The sequence below is a fragment of the Podarcis pityusensis genome, assembly GCF_964106645.2.
Source record: "Podarcis pityusensis genome assembly, chromosome: 8".
In the NCBI taxonomy this organism is placed as follows: Eukaryota; Metazoa; Chordata; class Lepidosauria; order Squamata; family Lacertidae; genus Podarcis; species Podarcis pityusensis.
Window position 1 is genome coordinate 56,139,833 of NC_138033.1, and position 23,196 is coordinate 56,163,028.

At 40.1% G+C, this 23,196-nt stretch overlaps 1 protein-coding gene across 1 annotated transcript in view; it reads right to left on the reverse strand.

Annotated features, from left to right (window-relative positions):
- The window catches only part of TOX3 (TOX high mobility group box family member 3), a 98,034-nt gene that overhangs the window by 11,564 nt on the left and 63,274 nt on the right, over positions 1-23,196 (reverse strand). Inside the window, exons 2-3 of the mRNA XM_081018147.1 lie at positions 20,254-20,319; positions 13,307-13,564 (exon numbers count right to left, since the gene is read on the reverse strand). Of these exons, the coding sequence (XP_080874273.1) occupies positions 13,307-13,564; positions 20,254-20,319 (324 nt within the window). The remainder of the gene's footprint in view (positions 1-13,306; positions 13,565-20,253; positions 20,320-23,196) is intronic.

The window sequence follows — 23,196 nt, forward strand, 5'->3', positions numbered from 1 at the left end:
GTAGTATATTTTGTGCTTTTCTCTTTTTTCTATTTTTTTCTCTCTTTTTTTGTATTGTAGTGTTGTTGTTTTTTATTTTTTTATTTTTTGTAATCCTGAAATTATCAATAAATATTATTTTTTTAAAAAAAATACAAAGCTGTATATGACTTTGTACATCAAAACTAGCCCCTTGAACTTCCTGTGTCCCAATGTTATAATGCAATAATTCTGATACATGATTACAGTAATCCTTGCTTGCCTTGAGCTCTATTTATATTCCCAGAATGTTTTGCTTCTAGTTTCCCAGTGTTAAATTCATGAACTAAATAAACAAAGAAAGCTTGTAATACAAATGTATCTGAACCAGACAGGAGTTGAAGTTGCCTAATTCCTTCTGGGTAACTTTTCCTGTGAATTCTTCCTGCTGCTTATAATAAAGGAACTCTCACCTAGGATGATTATTGTTGTTGTTGTTATTGTTAATTTATGTATACTGCCCTTCATCCGAAGACCCCAGGATGGTTTACAACAGAAAAATACAAAATGAGAATACAAAATACATAATGAAACAAAGGCAAGCCAATAACTCCCACAAACACATTTAAAAAGCCACAGACTGTTAATCAGCTGAACACCTGGTTAAAGATAAATGTTTCTGCCTGGCACCTAAAGATGTATAATGAAGGAGCCAGGTGAGCCTCCCTGGGAAAGCATTCCACAAATAGGGAGCCACTGCAGAAAAGGCCCATTCTCATGCTGCCACCCTCCAATGATTATTGTAGGGTTTGGATTAGTTCATATGGGGAGAGGTGGTCCTTGAGGTATTGCAGTCCCCAGCTATTTAGGGTTCAATAGGTCAAAACCAGCACTCTGGCTTTGGCTGAGAAACTAATTGGATGTCGGTGCAGTTGGGCTAGGATTGGTGTTATATGCTCAAACCATCTTGCCCCAGTGCCAAAACTGGACCTAAACCCTGATTGAACTGGATCTAGAAAATCAGTTTCCTCCAATAGCATCTGGATCTGGTCTGTGACCATCCACTCAAGAACCTTTCCCAAGAAGGGGAGACTGGCTGGTCTCAGGTTTTCTGAATCCAGGGAGGGTTTCTTGAGGAGTAGTTTTACCCCTGCCTCCTTCAAGCAGGCAGGGACCACCCCTTCTCACAAGGAGGCATTAATCGCCTCCCTGGCCCAGCCAGCTGTCCCCTTCCTGCTAGTTTTTGCCAGCCAAGAGGGGCAAGGGTCCAGTCACTCTGACTGATCCAAGCACCTTGTCCACATCCTTGAGCCTTAAGAACTGAAATTCATCCAACACAACAGGACCAGACAATGCTCTGGACACCCCTTGAGATTCATCTGCTGTAATAGCAGATTATATTGGCAGGGGTATCTGGAAGTCATTCAGAATCTTTTTAAGGATATCACTTTCCACAAATTAAATCACCCCACCCAAATCCCGCAATGCCACTGCCAATTCTGCAGACAGTGTCTTACTGCCTTAAGGAAGAGTTTTTTAATGTTAGAAAATAAAAAGACTTGAAGAGAATAATAATTTCCTGGGGGGGGAGGTAGGGTGTCAAGGCATACAGAGAGCTATTTCCTGGTGGTTTCTCACCTATAAAAAGCTGCTCTTTTCTCTGCCACAGAAAGAGGTTTCCCTTAGTCCTTATTCAAATAAATCATAATATAAAGACATGGTTTAACAAATGCTTTACTCTAAATCTTGTCATTTTGGTTCAGTTTGAGGCTTTTATTGAAGCTAAGTTCTGCTGACTTAAACAGGCCCAGAAACCAATTTCATAGGCAAGTCTATGAATTCTTAACCATTTCATCTAAGATGAAATGCATGGTACTGCTTTTGCCTCCTGTTCATACTTCCCTTCTCTACTTTTTTCTTGCAGGGGGAAGCTTAAGAATGTCCTGAATTCATTACATTAGAGGTGGGGGACTTGTGGCCCTCCAGATGTTGTTAGACTCTAAATCCCATCATCCTTAACCACTGGCTCTGCTGACTGAGACTAATGGGGCTTGGAATTCAAGAAAAACTGGAGGGTTGTAGGTTTCCCATCACTGAATTACACCAAACTTCAGTAGGTGCTTGTACATCTGCAGCAATGCATTTGCCCATGGCAACATGCAGACAAAACTCCAGTAGCCTAATACATAATTACAAGAGAGAAAAGTTACAGAGGGCTGCAAAAAGGAGATTTTTACAGAGGTGGAAATATGAGGACACCTAATACAGTATAGTAAATCAGTATTTTGATATAATAATATTTGATATAAAAGCTGAACATAATTAACATAATTAGCGTAATGCTAGCCCGCCCACCCACATACAGATAAGGCTTTAACTTACACATGGTTATTCCAAAAATTAATGAGCAAAGACTGCTTTTCAATAAATCTATTCATTTTCTTGAATAAGGTCTAGAAAAATAAATCAATTTAATTACAGCGCCACATCCCCCTTTTCTTTTTAGCTAATTTGCAGTGCACATCCTGACAGCAACAAATAAGTTAAGTGATAGTTTTAGATCACTGTTTCTACCTCTCTTTTCAGATACTCAAAAGTCATTTTGTTTAGGTCAAGTGGGGTATTGCATGATGGCACTTCATTAATTTTATCTGAACCTATCATATGTTAAAGTTGTATTTAAGTATTTATTAAATTTGTTCCATTTGCTCCCCAAAGCATTCAGTGATTTTACACTTGAGTTCACCACCTTAAGAAAAGGGGGGGGGGGAAGTCCTCTCAACAATCCTGGGAGGCAAAATTGGCATGAGGCCACACTGAGGGAGGAACTAGAAGTTTCCGTAAAGGTGCCTTCTCATCCTCTTGCAAACCAAGAGAAGAAAATGTACAAGATCACAGGATACAGCTTTATACCAAGCCAGACCAACTTGGGTCCCTTCTAACTCAGGAGATGAATCTTCAAACATTCAGCAGATGTGCTACCACTGAGCTACAGTTCTTCACCATGCACAATTCCATACACCTCTAACATGTCTCCTCACCTCACTCACTTCATACCATCCAACTTTTTCTAATCAAAAACTGGAATGTGCTACCATGCAAGTTATGTGACCTGCACTGTGCTCTCGCTCCCCCAAAGGTGGGGGGGGGCCTGTTTTTGGGCACTACATGAGATCATGGTCCCCCTAAAAGCATTTTTTTTTTCCCGGGGAGAGAGCACAGCAGCCAAAATAGCTGCCACAATGTCATGGGAAAAAATGGAATGTCCCATTTTTTCCGGGGCACTTGGCAAGTAAGTCACTATCCTTTGCTAAACTAAAAAGCCCAAGTCTTTCCTCACACTCCCCTATTTTTTACCTATTCATAGGCTTGGGCTTGGATCTCATGCCTTAGGCAACTACACAGCACCAGTCTTTAGGTGGCAACATAGCAAGTTGTGATTTTACAGCAGATCTAGCCCTGCACATTTGGATACAAGCAACCTGATGTAAATATCTAACACGATGCCAAGAAAAGTAATATAAAATATTTACAAATCATTTATTTGTCTTGTTAAATGTGCCGAGATTTAGGCTCCTGAAAAAGCCTGAACCTTGGTTGTTAACTGCCTAAAACTTACAGTTATGGAAGTATGGAGGCTTCTGGGACCCTGTTGCCATAAGTAATTGGAGAATTATGATTCAGGGCTATCACGAAACAATTCTCCATGTTGACACTGAAAAGGCTCCTGAAGCCATTGACTGATTTTGAAACTGGAGAGGTGGAAAAGGACAGGGTGGCAGACTGCCCAGGATCCTGAATATATGAAACTGTCTTATAATGAATCATGATGATTAATTCATCTGTACAGTACTGTGTGTAGCAATGTCTTTCCCCAGTAGCAGATCTCCAGGATTTCAAGCAGATATTTTCCCCCCAGGTGTACCACCTGATATCCTTTTAAGTAGAGATGTATGCATGCAGAGTGTGTCTCTGCCATACAACCACAGATACTGACACTGCACCCAGATTTTTTAAAAAAGAAACATCAGTTCACTTTGTGCCAGGCTCTAGTGCACAAACAGTTTGATGCTAGCTAAAATGTATCTACAATTTTGCTTTAGAAACCCACTTTAAACTTTGTCTCCTTACAATCCTGCAAGCATTGATATACATGGAACCCTAAGAACATAAGAAAATCCTGCTCAATCAGGCCAATGGCCCATCTAGTCTGGCATTCTGTTTTGACAGTGCCCAATCACATGCCCAAATGGGAAGTCTAAAGGCAGGACAATCCCCTATGTTTAGACTAAAAAAAATGGCTGCAGAAATTATTTGGGACCAGAATAAAATGCAGTTTCTTTGAATCCTGACTTTTTGAACCTGTGTGGGTTGTCTTTAAACAAACTGTTTTGGGGGCCTGGATTAGCAGATTTATGTGGTTTTTGTACTCTAAATAGCTGGCAAAATCAAATCAATCAATTTAAAAGTATTGCTTAACATGATAGGTAAATCACAGTATAGAATAATAAAACAAGAGAGACCTATATAATACAACAAACGTGGCAAGAAATGAAACATTAAGAATTAAGCATAAATCAATAAAAAGCACCTTAATTAAAACTTGGTAATTGATCTTTCAAATGGAGTAAATCACCGAGTTTGGCTCAGCCCATTATTTACTTAGATTTAAATTCCTTTCATACCATTTTCTAATTTTATTTTGGCCAAGAAACATGCAGAAGTAAAACAGATACAATTGACAGAACCAAGTTTCCCCAGTAGTATATTTTATATTTGCCTTCTAAAATTTGGTTTATGCCTTGACTGCTTCCATTAAAAAAAAGATGGCTACTCTGTATCATCACATACTTGTTAAAAAGCAAGAATTCTATGTTCTGGCAAAATCTAATAATACAACACTGCTCTGTTAGGACTATCACCAAAAGCAACAGCAATCCCCAAATAAAAGGAAAAACCATTGCCATAAAGACACACATGAATTGAGAGCCCAGAAAGAAATGCCTCTCCAGGCACAATGTATGCATCTCAGTGTTCTGAGAACGTTTCAACTCTCATGCGGTTCTGCAGAAGGAAACCAGCAATTGCTTTCCCTTGACCCTTTCAAGTGCACCTCTGAGTGGGGCAAACCAATATTTGGCCCTGAATAAAATTGCCTACAAGGTTCTCACCTCTCCAAATGTCAGAATGATATTTTGGGAATGGGCTCACTGTGTGCGCAAAACTATGGGTCAATGCTTCTCCCCCCCCCCACCCATTTTTTCATGTTCTACAATACTGAAGATTCGAATTACTGCATAATACACAGGTGACAGAAATGAGAGTAACCTCAAGGAACAGGAACCATTGGAATGGCTTCCTGATTTCCCAATGCTTATTCCACAGCTTTCATTTTTTGCTAACCTTTTACCTGGTTAAACTTCCACTTGCCATTCTGCAAAAAGAGCAGCATCCTGCTGCCAGTGACAACTAACTTAGACGTACAGGGAGGTTCGCCTGATGCCATTTTTGTGGTCTTTTTGGTGCCAGGTGAAGACTTTGTTATTCACTCGCCTTTTAACATTGGGCATCTGAGCTTTAAATCTGTTTTTAATGGGGGCGAGGGGTGTACAGAAAGTTCTGTTTTGCCACCTTTATATAGGTCTCCCATTTTTCAATAGGTTTCTGCTTCAGTTTTTATTTCAGTTGGGTTTATTTACTTCTTGCAAACTGCTCAGAGAACATTTACATTATGGGGCAGCACAGAAGTGCCATAAATCAAATCAAATAAATAAAAGGCTGCTTTTTTCCTTTTTTTTTTTAAGAACCAGAGCAATTTAGCAAGGACAGTATGCACACTGTCCAGCAAATCCCTGCAGCAAGGCCAACTGAAAGCATCTTGGCAGATACGCTTCTTTTGGCTCCACCGGTGCAGTCAAGGGAGGTAAGTAGGAGTCTCATTATCCTATCAGTGTGATGGCATCCGGAATTAACTCTGGTAGGACACCACCCTTATCTTCAGTCTAGAGATATGCCAAATATCTATTTTGCTCTGATGGTTACCAAATACATGGTATGCAAAAGAGAGAGAAAATATTTAGGTGTTCCTACTATAGATATATGGTTTTATGATGTATTGTTGAATTCATCTGTCAAAAAAGGTGTCAGAGATGCACAGTAGTACTTCTGGTTATGTAACTCTCTGGTTACGTAAACTTTGGGATGCAGAAGTATTTTACCGGGTTTTGCCGTGCGCGCATGCGCAGAAGTGGTCTACCACTGCACGCGCATGCGCAGAAGCGGTCCTCAGGTTGCCAAAACCTCAGGATCCGACCAGACCTCTTGAACGGATCCCATCCGCAACCAGAGGTACCACTGTATATTCCTTTTGTGGCATGTTATACAGTGGTACCTCGGGTTAAGTACTTAATTCGTTCCGGAGGTCCGTTCTTAACCTGAAACTGTTCTTAACCTGAAGCACCACTTTAGCTAATGGGGCCTCCTGCTGCCACCGCACCGCCAAAGCCCGATTTCTGTTCTTATCCTGAAGCAAAGTTCTTAACCTGAAGCACTATTTCTGGGTTAGCGGAATGTGTAACCTGAAGCGTATGTAACCTGAAGCGTATGTAACCCAAGGTACCACTGTATGTCCAATAAAAGTATTCCTGGACAAACAGCTTGATAGGGATAAGTTCCACAAAAGTATGTGGTTCATCGTGCTCAGAAAAACTGTGCACATGACATTTTCTGAAGCTTTTCCTCAGACCATTCTAATCCAGTGACTAAAAACCACATCTCATTTTTGTTTGTTGGCTGTGGGTAAGGGCGGGAAAGAAAAGTGTCACGGTTGACAGTGGCACCAGGTAAGAATTGAGTATTTTGTTAGGAGACCAAAAATAATCATCAATAGATTTTATATGTGCAATGTTTAAAAAGCTTTTGTTGTAAAACAATGATACTGACTTTTTTTATAAAAAATGCATTACCGGTATTTATGTTTTTACATTTTTATTATGACTTTCCCTGAAGTACCTAAGGGTGATGTGCATAGCTCTCACCCATTTCCTTCTCATAACCATTCTCCATAATCTACTGAACTTCATAGCTAAGTGAGAATTTTAATCAGAATCTCTCTGTTCACCTGTGATTCCCAGCAACTGGTATTCAGAGATGTACTACCTCCAACAAAGGAAGTTGAACTCAACCTTCATGGCCAATAGATGTTGATAGCCTTCTCCTCCATGGATTTGTCTGATCCTCTTTTAAAGGCATCTAGGTTGGAGACCATCACCACTGCCTCCTTTGGAAGTGATTTCCATAGTTTTAAGCATGTGCCATGTGAGAAAGTACTCTTATTTTATCTGCCCTAGACCTTCCATCATACAGCTTCATTGTATGTTCATGAGAAAGGGAGAACTTATCTCTACTCACTTTCTCCATGCCGTGCATTAGTTTTTAAACATCTATCATGTCACTTCTTTCACTAAACAACAAAACTAAACTGATTGGTGTCTGATGATAAAATGCCACACTGAGCTGTTAAGTGCCTCCTCAGGTGAGAAACCGCCATCCTTATAAATGAACAAATGATTGAATTCAGTAATTAGTTGGGTTTCCCCCTCTTAATGATGACAATAAACATGTTCTTAACAACAAGAAAGGCTTCTTTTAATAAAGAGTTCCAGACACTAAACACATTAATGAACCATGAAATAACTGTTTTATTTGTAATATAGTAAACAATACTGCTGTAACTCTGTTGTAATCACAGTCCCTCTCTTTTCCCCTATTCATATCAAGATCGTAATGTGGATATTAAAAATAAATTGTGGGAGTTTCCTTGTAAATAAAATTAGAATGAATAAAATGCACATTTTATGAAGGAAAATAACCTGAAACCATGCCTATCTGCCAGATTTGACATAACATATTGGTAATTTTCAATTCCTTGCTTTACTGAAAGGCTAAATCAAGAATCTGGATTATAAATATCTATATTTAAATTGCCTTTTAAATAAAATTAAAAATCTTTCCTTCATATGATTATATCTATGTGAAATACTAAAGGTTGTTTACAGCAGTGTAATCCTATGCATTCCTACTCAGTGGTAACACCTACTAGATTTAATGGGACTTACTCCCATGTGTACAGTGTGTTCCATGTGTACAGTGATATGGCGTGTACATATTCCAATACGTTATTTCATCATGTAACAGATTCCATTTCATAAGTTCATTAGTTAACAATGAATGGATGCCAATTGGAAATGTAATATTTGATAAGTTTTGCAGTTTCAAAGTTTTAGGTTTGTTGGCTGAATACAAATAAAATAAGCATACAAAATTAAATGGGTCTCTAGAGCATCAAAACTTTCCCAATGCAAACTGAAAATTTCCCAGTGCAAACTGCCACTTGCTAATTAGCCTAATTTGCATGAGAACGTTTTTCAGAAAATGTTCCAAATGTTATTATTCTTTTCTGAAAACCCACATCATTGCATGTATATAAGATTTCAGTTGCTGAAATCCTATCCACATTTGCATGGGAATAAGCCTTGTTGAACTCAGTGGGACTGGTGACTAGGCATGGACTGCATTGTGAGTGACTGATGCTAGCAATCCTTTAATCTTATATACTATTTATGTTAGCAATTTTTGTCCCATGGCATTGTGATAAATATATCAACCAGGATCCACAAATTCAAAAAACAATGAGCTCCAGGGAGCATCAGATTTGTTTTCTTCAGTTGCTCAATGCACATGGCAAGGAACAGAACAAACCCATTGGAATGAATGGTCTTATTAGTCATGCGCATTAATTTCAGTGGAAATGCATTAGATGCAACCCATCATTAAGAATTTTATTTAAGAATCTTTATGCATTCAGCATTGATTCTAGGGAGGTTTACATGTTAAAACAATAAAAATTAGTAAACTGTACCATTAAGGAAGGAGGCTGCAGAGTTCCCAAATTTGTTTAAGATACCTGCAGGGTGTGGGAGAATTTAGAGCAAAAACAAAACATTTACTGGGAACTTTCACTGAAGGGCAGACAACAACTACAACAACAACAACAGAGAGCAATGTAGGCACTAGGTAAGCTTTTGTGGGGATAGAAGGCCAACACTGTGCCACAGGTGAAAAAGTCCTCTACTGGGTCACCATCCATCTCACCTCTGATCAAGGAGAACATCAATAGATGACAGCAGTGTCCTAGCAGGTTCTTTGTGATAGGATGTAAGAGAGAGTTGTTCAAAGTAGTGGGAGCAGGAACTAAAAATTTCCAGTGCACAATTACAGTCATGTGTTCAAGAATAAAAAAAAGGTGTGGGTGGAATCAAATCTAATCTAAACATTTTGAACACAAAGCGAAGTTCTGCTATACATTTTTGTGGCAGAATAATGATTATCACATTTTCATATAGGAACTTCTACACACAGAGATATACCAAAAAAATGATGCACTTACAGTTAACTCTATTTTTGTAGAGTTAACCAGAGGTATTTTTTTAAGGGAGTGAAAAATAAATGCAGGCTGAAAAGAGACAATTATTTTACCGTCTGTTTCTTAGATATCAGAAAGGGAATTTCGAAATTCATCAAAGCTAACCTTCTGTTATGTACAACAGGCTAAGCTGAAAAGAATGTTAACAAGTTCAATTTTCATTCAATCAGCACCACTGCTCTCTGAAATGTTTCATTGCAGGAAAGAAATAAAAAATAATCTATATGGTAATTATTAGGATGAATCCCCCAGTAACTTTCAGCAACATGAAAGGTCAGTTCTATTCAAGATATTTTATCAGTCCCTTGCACATACTCCTGTCCTGTCATTTTAAATCTGAACAGCATTTTATTTTCCCATTTACAGCTACCTGCAGAATTAAGTACTTAAGCCAAATAAGGAAGAAAAAAAAGAAGGAGAAAATGTTGAATGCTGGCAAAGGCTATAATAGCATGGAGATAAATCGTTCAGCTGCTCTCTCTCAAGCCTCTAGGGCTACAGATTTTTCTTCTCCTGATGCACTGTGGGTATTCAAAACTTGTTCAACATGATTTCATTTCATTTCAGGCAGTGCCTGAGAAAACTAAATTACAGAATCAATCATACAGAAGGTCAGAGTGAGACTTCATTACAAGTATTGCATGCTTGCATGAATATCTTTCATTTATGACTGACCCAATATGTCACAATAGCTGTCTAGTAAAAATAATCCACTTTCTGAAATTGATGTACTACTGATGTCAGTGCTACTCAGCAGGCTGGGTAGATTATAGAGAGATGTTTAAAGGGGAGAGGGGGGGAAAGAGAAAAGAATAAAAAGGAACCCTATAGAGCACAGGCAACAGCGCTATGGAATTGCCACCCTTTGTAGATTAAAATAATTTCTCAGGTGATCATCTAAACAGTCAACTGTGCTTTAGTCTGTAATGACTTTTGATAGCATATAGCAATTGATTTCCATCTATTTATGTGTAGGTCTATATATTTTCCCACATCTTGTTAAGTCCCAGGTGTTTTTCTGAACTCAAGCTAGAACTCGTTCATCCCCTGCCAGTAATTCATTTATGAAGGTTGGGGGGGTTTTTTTGGTATTAGCATATTATTAAAATGCAAATGCTAATCACAGTGCATTTCTTTTATCTTTCGTTTTCTGTTGTGCTTCCTCATTTTGGGGCGGGGGAGAGTGGGGGAAATCCCAATGTAATAGCATACATTTAAACTAAGATAAATGTCCCTTTGTATCCTGTCAATAATAATGAAGCTAATCAGCAACATGACGAATTGTCACTTTTTCTATAAACAAAAGCAATAACAGACTGGGTAAGAAATGCAGGACAATACATCAGGAGGTTTTTTGTTTTTTTTACTGGTAGGAAGAATTGTTAATCCATCAATACATTCATTTTTAATAACCGCTGGGCTACATATACTTTGGTAATAAAACAGCTTGCTTGCACTTAAAATGGATTGCTGGATATAGCAATCCTAAGTCAGAAATGGAATGGAAAGTATTATTTATTATTCCAGCAGTCTTCCTGCAGCAAATCTAAGAGAAGCCTGCGAAAGTACTGTTATGTAGCTGGCCAACTCCGCACCCTGAGGGAAACATCGGAGAACCTTGACATAACCTATTTCTACCCGTGCCTCTGGCGATTTTGCATTCAAGTTTATAGGTGAACATGTCAGGTACTGCTCAGAACAAAGCCAGAGACACACTGTATTAATCATAGCTCTGCCCAAGTACATTTCATTTCTTCTGTTTGTGCTTGAAAATTTCATGACATTTTCTTCAAGGTGAAATTCTACTGGACATTTCAACAGGGTCAATCTATAAATCCAATTAAAATAGCTATCATTTGCAGTGAAGCTGTCTAACACAGTAATGTTTCCAAAAGTGGCTGGGATTTTATTTGGTATCTTAAAAAAAAGAAAAAAAGGGCTATGTTATTCTAATGGTTTCGGTTTGGAAAAAGTATTACTTGCCTCTATAGACATTGAGGTCTTGTCTATCATTACCGATTAGCAACTTCTCAACAATGCAGTAAGATTTGACAAGCTGAATGCTGCTTCATGCAGGCATTGTTCAAGAGTGTAGATGAATATCATAATTATTTTATGGCTCCATATTTAGTTCTTTTAGATACAGTAAGCCCAATTGACCATGAAATGAAATTTCATAGTTAAAATGCCTCTTTTACGTTTTTTTTTATTGCGGTAATAAAAAAAAAGTTATAGCTCTAAAGAAAGGTAATTCACGAAATATACAATCTAAAGATGGATTCTATTATTAATAAATATTTATCAGTTTAATAAAGTGCACATTTTCAATAAATGATGAGAGACATTTACCACCACATCTATGGAATTTAGATTAGATGTTCAGACTGAAAGAGGGAACAGAATGAAATGGGGGAGAATTTAGAAGAGCTTTTCAAGTCAACACCCACCCACCACAACACCTCAAGCTTTTGCTGCTTCGAAATATCCAGGATTACATTCAATGCTAGCCCTACTCAGAGTAGACCCATTGAAATTAATGGTCATAAGTAACAAGCCCACTAAGTAAAACTAACACAGCCATTAAGCTTCACCTATCTCTTTTCTTTCTTTCTTTCTTTCTTTCTTTCTTTCTTTCTTTCTTTCTTTCTATATTTATTTATTTCTACTTGCTTACAGCTGATACTAGGGAAACAGTAAGTATTTAGCACTGAGTGTTTACACTACAAAGCCTTCTGGTCCATAGAAAAAGCTACGAGGATAAGAAATTAACTATCAGGGTGTACCTTACAGTAATGCTATTACACCTATTAAGCTGTGAAGCAGGTGTAATCTCTGCACATGAAGATTACATCATACAACCCAATATACACATTACTGTGCCTTGCAAATGGGTTAAACGCAAATTCAGCTGCATTGCTAAAACACTGTCCTGGTTTGCACATTACACTAAGTACAGTGGTACCTCGGGTTACAGACGCTTCAGGTTACAGACTCCGCTAACCCAGAAATAGTACCTCGGGTTAAGAACTTTGCTTCAGGATGAGAACAGAAGTCATACTCCGGTGGTGCGGCAGCAGCGGGAGGCCCCATTAGCTAAAGTGGTGCTTCAGGTTAAGAACAGTTTCAGGTTAAGAACGGACCTCCAGAACGAATGAAGTTCTTAACCTGAGGTACCACTGTAAAGCTAAACAGTGGCTTACTATGAATGTGCAGGCTCCCAGAGAGGAGACTGTGGCTATCACTCCCCTCCTGTTGCTACACTACTCAGGACTAAATGATTGTTTGGCTTCATGCATCATCTGAATTTGGGCTCGCTGTTTTCCTTGCTCCAGATTCATGCTCTGCCACCAGCTCATGACCCGGAATCTGCAGTCTGCAACTTTCTCCTTTCTCTCTACTGCTGGGAGCCTTCTGACCAATGAAATGAGTCAGGGATGGGGAACTTGTGACCCTCCAGATGTTCTTGAACTCTCACCCCCATTATCCCTGACCATTGGCCCTGCTGGGACAGGTGAGGGCTGGAGTCCAACAAGATCTGAAGGGCTGAAGGGTCTCACCATGCCTGAAATAAGTGAATGCACATTATGGCGCCCACTGAAAATTTATGAAAATATCCTGCCACAAGACACTAGTGATATCGACTGTGCATCACTACAACAAAAGACAACAAATAAGGATGCTGTATTGAGTGCAAGGAGTGCCATCTTTTAGCAGCTGGATGTTATTTTCATGTGCTTGGCAGATAAGTTATTGGAGGGGGTGGCAGGGGAGCATAAATGTTTGGCTCAGTACACAACACTGCAATTCTATGCAGCAGTAAGAGAAGTTATGCAGTCAAATGGAAAGGAAAGGAAAAATCCGTACCATATGTAACCCATTGCTTTGGATGATACCATCTTGTTCCACAAGATTTCGAGATATTGTAATGGAAGGAAGATCCAAGCTCTGCGGTGGAAACTGTGGCGTGAACTCATTCCCTTGTGCAGCCAACTGATCACTTAGACCTTGAAATGGCAACAGTATATCTGCCATCCCTAAGTTGGTGGGATCCAGTTCAGGTGGTGGAGTAATTGGTGGGATCTCAAACTCTTCATCTCCAAGACTTGGAGTGTGGAATGTTTGCTAAACGAAGAAAAAGAAGAAAGAACAGCAACTTCACTGCAACGAAACACTGCTAAATAAATGACTGCAGCGTGTGTAATAAAAGGGAGTTGTTTACACCCTGTAAGATTTAGCTCACAAGCAAACCATTTTATTTTACTTTATTTTGTAAATCACAAGTGTAGCAATATTCACATATGCCCAGCTTTTATGGATCCTTCAGATTAAAGATTTAAGTCTCATTATCATATGGCTTTAATGGTGTATCAGTATTAACTGTTTTTTAATGCACCCTTAATTAGCAACATCTGTCTTTGTTGTTGGTGTGAGCATCAGCTACACTGGGTTGTGGTTTTGGGTTGCTTGTTTTTTTGGCTGTATAACAAATTGCCAGTTTATTGATACGTTAGTAAAACAGCACAAACAGCCTAACCATTATTCTGATGCGTCAAATAAAATGCTGGCAACTTTGGTAGTACACACACAACATTAATCTGGTAGTGAATACTTCAAAATTCTTTTACAACCCATAAATGTGAAATATTAGAATCCTGCTTTTAAGCTCCCTCCATAAGAGGAATAGGAGTATGATAGAGCCTTTGATATGAAGGTGGTTGTGAGAGACATGGACTTTTGGGGGGAAATGGCTTATAAATGGAGGAATTTTGGTTTGATTCAGAGCAAGGATTGTGGGGGGGGGTAGGTTTCTTCTGAAAAACTTTATGAAACTTTTATTTCTAATTTTCTTCAAGGTAGCTAACATACTTTTAACCCCTTTAGAAAAAAAAATCAAGGTCATTTGATGCTGAAATGCTGCTTATATCTGGCACAGAAATGAACACTTTTTGCTATTGTTCCCTGCGAAACAATGAATACATTATTCTGGGTTTCTGGGTTAAAAGTGGGGACATGTCTACATTCAAAAGTGTGTCTGTTCATGGGTGCTTATAAAACCTCCACCCCTTTAATGGAGAAGGATAGCAGGATCATGCCCACTAGGCATGCCTCCCTCTACACCAATACACAGCTATGCCCCTGGTGGCATGTACCTGTGTAGGGCTCTTCCACTTTAATGAGACCCCTGGCCAATCAGGCTGCCTGTGTGCAGTCATAGTAGTCCAATGCATGCGTGCAGACCCATTCACCCTAAGGCCAAATGTGCAGTCACATGGCGTGCGTAAGCATGGAGGCGGTGTAGCTAGTGGGTGCCATTTTGTTACTCCATCACACATTCATTGTGTATGTGTGGATCTTCTGAACATCCCTTGTATTTCCATCATATTCCTGACTTCCTCCCTAATGCATCCTCCTTGCAACTGTTATCTCCACCTTCCAGCTTCTTACATTCCCTTTGCCCAGTTAGTTGGGGTTCGTGAACAGACCTGCACTCCCTGAGAAATTGTAATGATTCTGGATGTGTGCTTGTTTCAGAGGCTGAAGATTAAATTCACTTGTGTGTCTGTCTGAAATTCTAAGAGTTTGCGTGTGTGTGTGTGTGTGTGTGTGTGTGGAGGGGGGTACTTTTAAATACATTTTGGCTTAAGGTTTCTCATTTTACTCAAAATAAAATGTAAAAAATCCTTGGCACCATGTCAGACACTGGTTTGGGTGCTCCTGGGACCATCAACCACCTTGTATTTATATGTAACTTGAACCCGGATAACCTTGGAATTTCACTGCCACCATCTCAATGTTTGTGGGGGACAATCTGTAGTGAGCTTATGTATACTGAGAAGCTCTTACTTCCTCCTCACTTGGGGTGAAGTCACTGCAGAGAGACCAGGGAACCAGGTACATGTGCCTCTATTGCTCTAAGACCCACTCAGTGATAGAAATATCCAAAATGGTGGCTTAGTTTTTTAAGAGGTGGCAAAACTGTGCACCTCCAAATGTTGCTGGACTAGAACTCCCAGCACCTCTAGCCATTGGCCATGTTGTCTGGGTCTGATGGGAAATGGAGTCCAACAACAACCCACGGTTTCCCCACTCTTGTTTTAGCCCCTTTGGTGTCACAATAGCCTGGGAATTGCTAACCTGGTCTCATTTTCATAAACAATTACCAGCTGCTTGGGATCAACTGCAGGAGAAAGTTATCGCCTTCATGCTTGTACATTTGCCAGAAATATCTGGTTGGCCACTGGGGGATGCAGAACACTAGAGTATATGGCTCTCATCTATAAGGGTTCTTCTCATGATATTCTTAAGATATTATTAACCTATAGAACAATAACCTCAATATAAAGACCACTTGATACTTGATCATCTTCACATGTTCTGTGTGTTTTCAGAACATGCCATGGCTACTGAGGCAGTCTGCTGGGTGCAGCTGCTGTATGGCAACAGAGAGGGAAGAGGAATTCCTACTATTTCAATGCTGGGAGGCAGCAGCTGAGGAGGAGGATGCCACAGCTGAGTGGATAGTTGCCTCTACTGGCATCAGCAGCCTGAGATCACGCCAATACAACTGTCAAGTGGAACCATGTGATTTCACAGAGTGGCCTGTGGCACTGCCCACTTCACTACTGCGGAAAGGTAAAGCTGGGAATTCCGTCCCCACAGCCATAGTGGCTACTTGTGGCTTAGGGGAAGAGTAATAGCTTTGCAAATAGAAGGTCCCAGGTTCAATCCCTGGCATCTTCTGGTAGGGCTTGGAAAGACCCCTCCCTGTCTGAAACCCTAGCAGTACTTAATAATATGAGCTAATGGTCTGATTCCCTCATGCAGTTGGTATAATCCTGTGTTCCTATGCCAACAAACCGCCTTGCCAGCTTCCACTGCTTCTGCCCACTGTCCCATCCCATAAACACTAACAAGCTACTGGGGAAATAAGAAGAAGACTCCAAACTTCTAAAAAGTAATTTGTATGGCAGACAGTGTGTTGCTTTCAAGCACACAGGGGTGGGTGGATCTGTCAATTTAAGGTTTTCTCCATTTCTCATTTTTCCAATCTTACATCCAGTTCTCCACATTTCCATATCCAGTTTGCATTAAAAAAAAAAGTTATCATGAACATCCATCAGCATTTTAAGTGCACATTTCTTCCAACAAACAGATTTTTTGCAAAGCAATTTCCCCTAATATAATGCATTTTTGTGTGTTATTTTCATATTCTCAGCCCTGTACAGTGAGGTTTTTAATGTTTGAGGGGTTTGTTTTAATACTTTGTTGGAAGCTACCCAGAATGGCTGGAGCAACCCAGTCAGATGGGTGGCTTATTATTATTATTATTATTATTATTATTATTACTACTACTACTACTACTACTACTATATGTGCATTACTTGGGCATTGCAAAATTCAGAGAAATCCACATTTTGAAGGATGGCTGTGTTTCGGTTTGCATATTGCTTCCGAATTAGGTAGTTCTGCCTTTAAAAGTGAAACAAATCAGATTTCTCCCCCAACCCTGCAAGCGTGCAATACTACTTTGAGATTTGTCTGCCTACACTGGCTTAAATTTTTACTGCAAAAGTGGAGGCTTGAGGTGCAGGAGAATGGGGAGGGACCCTTCCTTTAATGCATTATTTACATTGTCTGAAAGAATGACTTAATGCCAGTTAATTTAAAAATGATATGTTCAGTGAAAGATCTCATTAAGTGCTGGAAATTGTCATCCTTCAAACTGTTAATGATGATATAAATTAATAACCGCTTGAGAGAAAATGGAAACTGAAACACACACACAAAGAGAGGGGGGGTGGAACCTTCGCTTGCATATAAAACCTGTCAGCTGTCATTATTGGTCTCACACCAGAAATGATGAGGTAACACACAGCTACAGTCTGCAGGAGTAATACTGACAGTCTTAAGAGACTTAAGCAGTCTTTCCTCAGTGCACAGTGAGCAAAGTGAGCACACACATGTTCAGAGATTGCAACTTAATTCTGGTTGCGAAAGCTTTCTCTTACATTAGGGATGCATTTACTGACGCTTCGTAGGAAGAGGGGGCATCTTCATAGAGGGGAGGTGTGAAGTTCACCAACACAAAAGGATGGATTGGCCATGGAAGGCGGATGGCTAATGAACATAACCCTATGGCTACATTTGCCGTTACGTTTGGCACTAATGTGGTCTAGTAACAGATGCAATGGTAATTTGCGAGTCATTTGCTACCCCATTACTGCTTAATGAAATCTAACATATCACATTAACAATATGGATAAACACTCATTCCTGATATGTGGCATTTGGCTGTTTTCATTACTGCAGTAATTAACACTTGAAATATTATTTCAATAAATATTTAAGGTGCTTCAGGAATTAATGGTGGGGGGAAGCGTGGGTCACTGCCATCACGACACAGAAGCAAGTTGCAACAAAAAGGTGACGTGTCAATTTCTCATCTTAGATGGTCTTGTAATGCTAATTCCACAATGACTGCTACATGCATGGCATTATATTAAAAGAAGCAGCACCAGCACGGATTTTCAGATTTGAGATGTCCACACTCAAAATACTGATGTTCACTTAAAAGTAAAAGCTGTGTAATTGAATTTGCTTATAGGGCAGTAATTGCAGAGTTATCCTCATGCTGCAGTGCAAATATTAACACTCAATCTTATTCCACTCCTTCAGTGTAATTAAACCAATAGTATAAGCTTTAAGCATGACATGGAGGAGGCAGCTGGATTAATTTTGAGAAGGGAACATTCCATGTTAAAAAAGAGAGAAAAATAAATCCATAATGCTTCCAGACATGTACAACCAAACTATACAATATTACAGCATTTTCTCAAAAAATATATTTAGCACGTTAGTAATATCTTCTTACAAGCACATGGGGTGGGGAGCAGTATCTTGTATGCTAGTGAGGATTTATTTAGGTTTTTTAAAAAAGAAGAATTCAAAACATCAAACTGTATCTCATGCCATGATTGCTGAAAGTAATGTATGGATAAGTGGGTAAAATGAATGCAATCTAAATGGGGGGAAACCTCATAGTGAAGTAGTCTTATTCCAAATCACAGGGACTATTCACATTGTAAGAAGTGCCTGAATGGCATGTAATTTGATGGTGGAGAAAGGTACCATTATGTCCAGAACAGTATAATGTTTTTAAGGGGTCATGTTACCAATCACAATTTTAAGAGCTATTAACTTTTCATACATTTCTCTCTTAGATTTCTTTAGGAGAGCTAGGGCTTGGGTGGGGGGGATAACTCCACCAACCCTCAACAAAAACTGTGTGTGTGGTTAAATGCCATCTGCACTGAAATGTTCAAAACATTTGTTCCTTTTGATAAAAATGCAAATCTGGAGAGCTGTTGTATCAACATATAACAGCCAATGTCTGACACGGTGAATTATCACAGCTGGAATTAAATTGTCTTTGAACAGCTGCTGGCAGTAGAGCTTTCATCAATGTTTGATTCAAATGGAGGAATGAAATTCTACAGAATGAAACATCATGTTGTCATTACAGATGGGGGTTTGTGTTCATTATCACAACTAACACTGGAGCTGGTGCCAAGCAATCTTCCCTTATCTAAGCAGTCTTGTTGGAAGGAGAAAGAGAGACAGAGAAAGAGGCAGAAGGCAGCCATTGTTTTAAAAAGCTGCTCATAAAAATACTATTTGGAATATAACCACAGTTACTGTAGCATTGCCCCAACCAATATTTTTTCCTCCTTATACCCTCACTCCCCATGGGGAGGGGGCACATTCACTGGGCAGAATGCTGTTTTAGACTCAAAATGGTCAACCCACTCCACATTTTATTAATCTCAAGACTTTTTTTGCCCACGGTGTTGACCTCAAGCAGAATTCAGATCCTGCCTACTACTCGCTGTCACCTTCATTCTCTACCATGTGCAATCTCTATATTTCTGTAAATAAGAAAAGGAGAAGGAGGGGCAGGCACATCCATGGGGTAATGGCTACATATGCTTTTGTCCTGATTGCAAAGGCATTTGCTTTGGCCAAAAACAGTACAGTCTGGAACTGATGTCACTACCACTGCCCTGACATCCTTTAACTGGCTGTCATGGGGGTGGGTGGAAGAGAGAGGGACAGAGACAGTAAGAAGAACTACAAGAACAAAGTGGTTGGCATCCCTTTCTGCTTACTACCCCGCTCCCACCTCTCGCCCTCCCAGGCTAGAGGCCAAATTCATCACCTCTATGACCTAGTCAGGCCCCATCAATTCAGATCTATGGTTTCTTCTTAAGCCTGCTGTTGAACACTTTCCACTGAAAGACTCTTCCTCATTTCCCCAGGAAACAAATGATGCCACCAACTGTGCTGCTTTCCTTTTGTTTTCGTAATAGTGTTAAGAACCCAAATTAAAAATAAAATGTTTGTATCCATGACCATAATTAGCGCATTAGCTTCTAATGACTGCTACTCTGTTTGCTTTAAAGATGTACACCTACTGTGCCTTTCATTTGTTTCCTTCTGGTTACATTTTTAGGGGGAGGGAGGTGTTGTTTTCCCGTGTGTGTGTGTGTGTGTGTGTGTGTGTAGCAGATTTGCTTCTATTGACATGCTATGTAAGTAACAGTCTAACAGACAAGTAAATTGACTGGTAATGGAGAGCTGTCAGGTTATTTTCTCTCTCATTAAAGTCTGTATTTTGTGCTCCATAAAACACATACCCAAAAATCAGCACTTTGCCCGTCATCCACTGAAAAGTCTGTAAAAATTATCAAAGCAAATGTCAGGGTTTGAGCATTAGGTGGGAAACGGGGGAGAGAGAGAAATTCAACGCCTACCTCGTTTGCAGTGAGAAATGCATTGTTGGCTTCGGCCATGTTCATGTAGTTATTGTTGTTGCCGAACTGAAAAAAGAAAAAGAGACGTCTACATTTTAACAACATATGCCACAATGAAAACAGTCAGGTTCTGAATGCATAGAAGACTTTAAACACAAAGGACATTAGGACTTAATCTGCAATACCAGACAACCCCCATTCACTCCAAAACATAAATGTTACATGGACAACTGAAATTGTAAGCTGGGTGATTTATAAAATTACATTGCCATACTCTCAGCGCTTCTTATATTTCCTAGCAGTACCATGTGCCACTTAGGTGCACTGGAGCTGGGTGTAGAAAACTGGTTCTTAGAATTACTGGCACACAAGCATAGTGTTCATTGGACCTATACAGGAGTTGTTGGGGAGTTATGGTAGCTACATATGCATCACCAAAAGAAAGGAAAGGAAATTATGCAGATATCGATAAATTTTGCACGTGCTTATAATGGGTATGACTATATATGCCAATTTAAAAATAATTCCTACAACTTAAAGAGAAATACAGTGCATCCCACTATAATGTCAATCTGCCCAGGTGCTAACTGTTGATGGGCCACTTCAGGGCCCCTCCTGCTCTCCCTTCATGGTGGTTATCTTTAAACCAGACTTTGAATAGGCATCTCTTCAAATAGAGGACACCTCCAAATAGAGGGCTGTCTTCTGTGAAATAGGGCTTATGGTTACCCTACAGAGAGGGAACACTGAGACATAGGAAATTGTATCAATCCAGAGCAGATCGTTGGGTCAGTACATAATTGGTTGACACTGGCTCAACAGAGTTTCAGATAGGAATATTTGCCACCACAGATGTATGGTGTCTGCGGCCAGTGCAGGGAAGACTGAGGAAATCTGCACAGGAGATTCTTATTGGGCTGAATCAGGCCACAATTTTATTGATTACAGGTAAGAGTAGGCATTGGGCATGTATCCAGCATCAGGCAGCCTGCATGCTGGCTGACAGGAACCCAGTGGGTCAACCCTGTGTGGGGAATCACACCCCACATGGATCAGGTGCCACAACCCCCCACAGGCCTGCCATTGGGAGAAGTGTTTTGGCCCATTGGTCCCCATGTGGACTCCTGGACAGAGTCACCCATTCCTACACCCCTTTAATGGGATACCCACATGACTAAACATCCAGCCCAATGCGTTATCCACTAAAGTTGTGACAATTGCTAAGAGGTAGATGAAAACCTGCAAGCCAGCCAATCTGCTTGCAGGAGAAAATTTCTCTCTGACCCCAAATATGGTGCCTAATTAACCACAGCAAGGTCCTTACCCCAACTTGCCCACTCCCCCACTAAGTGGGCCCCAACAGTATGGGTGGGTGGGAGGTAAATTGAATAGCCAAGAGGGTGGGCTGCTCCATGTTGCCCTCCTAAATACACCAGGGATGGACAGATCACAGCCCTCATGCCCATGCCTGGCCATGAAGAACAAAGGCAATCATTCCTGGATCCAGTTGTGGCCATGCCGTTCAGCAGACACTGCCCCCCACCAAGCCCAAGTGAGCGGATATTCTCAACCCTATTGGAAGAAGAGGCAGACTGAAAACTCGGGGCTTCCAGCATAACTCTTCCTCTGAGCTACAGCCCCATGTCCTTGGGCAGAGCCTAAGCAAATTATTGTGAAAGCTATTCATATGGCCAGGCCACAAATACTGTGCCCTGTCTTTCTTTTGAAATGAAATTTGAAATTTTTGTCAACCTTTCATTGGCAGTACATAAGAACTTCCTTGCCAAAGTTAATCTAGTCCATTGTGCAGCCCAATAATAATGATGATGGCTGAGATATTTTCATTCCATACTTCTGCAGTCACATTCAGAGTGGGGTACAAAAACAGAGCTAAATACCTATATCCCATAATACAAAAAGTCCATACATACAATACAACAATAATGCAAGTTAAAAGAAACAATTCCACTCCATGTATAATAAAACAGCTTGGAAAAAGAGGCAGCAACCTTTCTGAAACAAATGGGGTTTCAATTTCTGTCTTAAGCTACATGAAACTCACTTGGAAAGGCATTCCAGAACCACAGTGCCACTACTGAAAAGACCCTGTCTCTTGTTCTAATATGCCAAATCCCACAAAATGGCAGTAAGGACCTCTGACAGACCCACATACTACCCTTTCTGCTAACTCTTTCAAGACACTGTTAGCCTGTTGATAGAGATGGTAGAAGAGATGTTTGTTATGTCATTCATTAGCTGGGATGAACCAGTTTGGCATAGTGGTCAAAGTGCCTAAGCACGGGCCTCCCCCAAGCCTAACGATGACCACTTCCATCTTTTGGAAGACTTACCAGCTAAGAAACAGCAACATACTAACATGCAATCTCCAGTCAGCCATGCCACTCACTTACTTATGGAAGACAGTGTGGTAAAGTGGTTAGAGTATCAGAGTAGGGTTTGGGAGACCTAGGCTCAAATATCTGCTAAGCCATGAAGCTCACTGGGTAATCCTGGACACACACCCTCTCTCTCAACCTGACCTACCTCATATGGGTGTGAGGATAACATAGTTGGAGAGAAAACCATATATATTACCCTGAGTTCCTTCAGTGAACAGCAGGATAAAAATGTACTTAACTATCAGACAAAACTCCTTAGAAAAACTTCTGTATCACTTGAAACCATGTGACACATTCATGTACTGCACCATGTGATTATTCAACAGATATGAATTCACTGAAAGGCGGTATTTGGAACGATACACAAATTCTGCCTCCAAGTCTCTTGGGTGCTAAGATCAGCAGAGGGGAGCCCCTTGATAGTTCCTCCACCATCAGAGGTTCGAGGAGTGGTGGCCTATGAGAAGGCATTCTCTGAGGCAGTCCCTAAGTTGTGGTACTCCCTCCTCACAGATGTGTGCCTGTCACCTTCATTACACAGCTT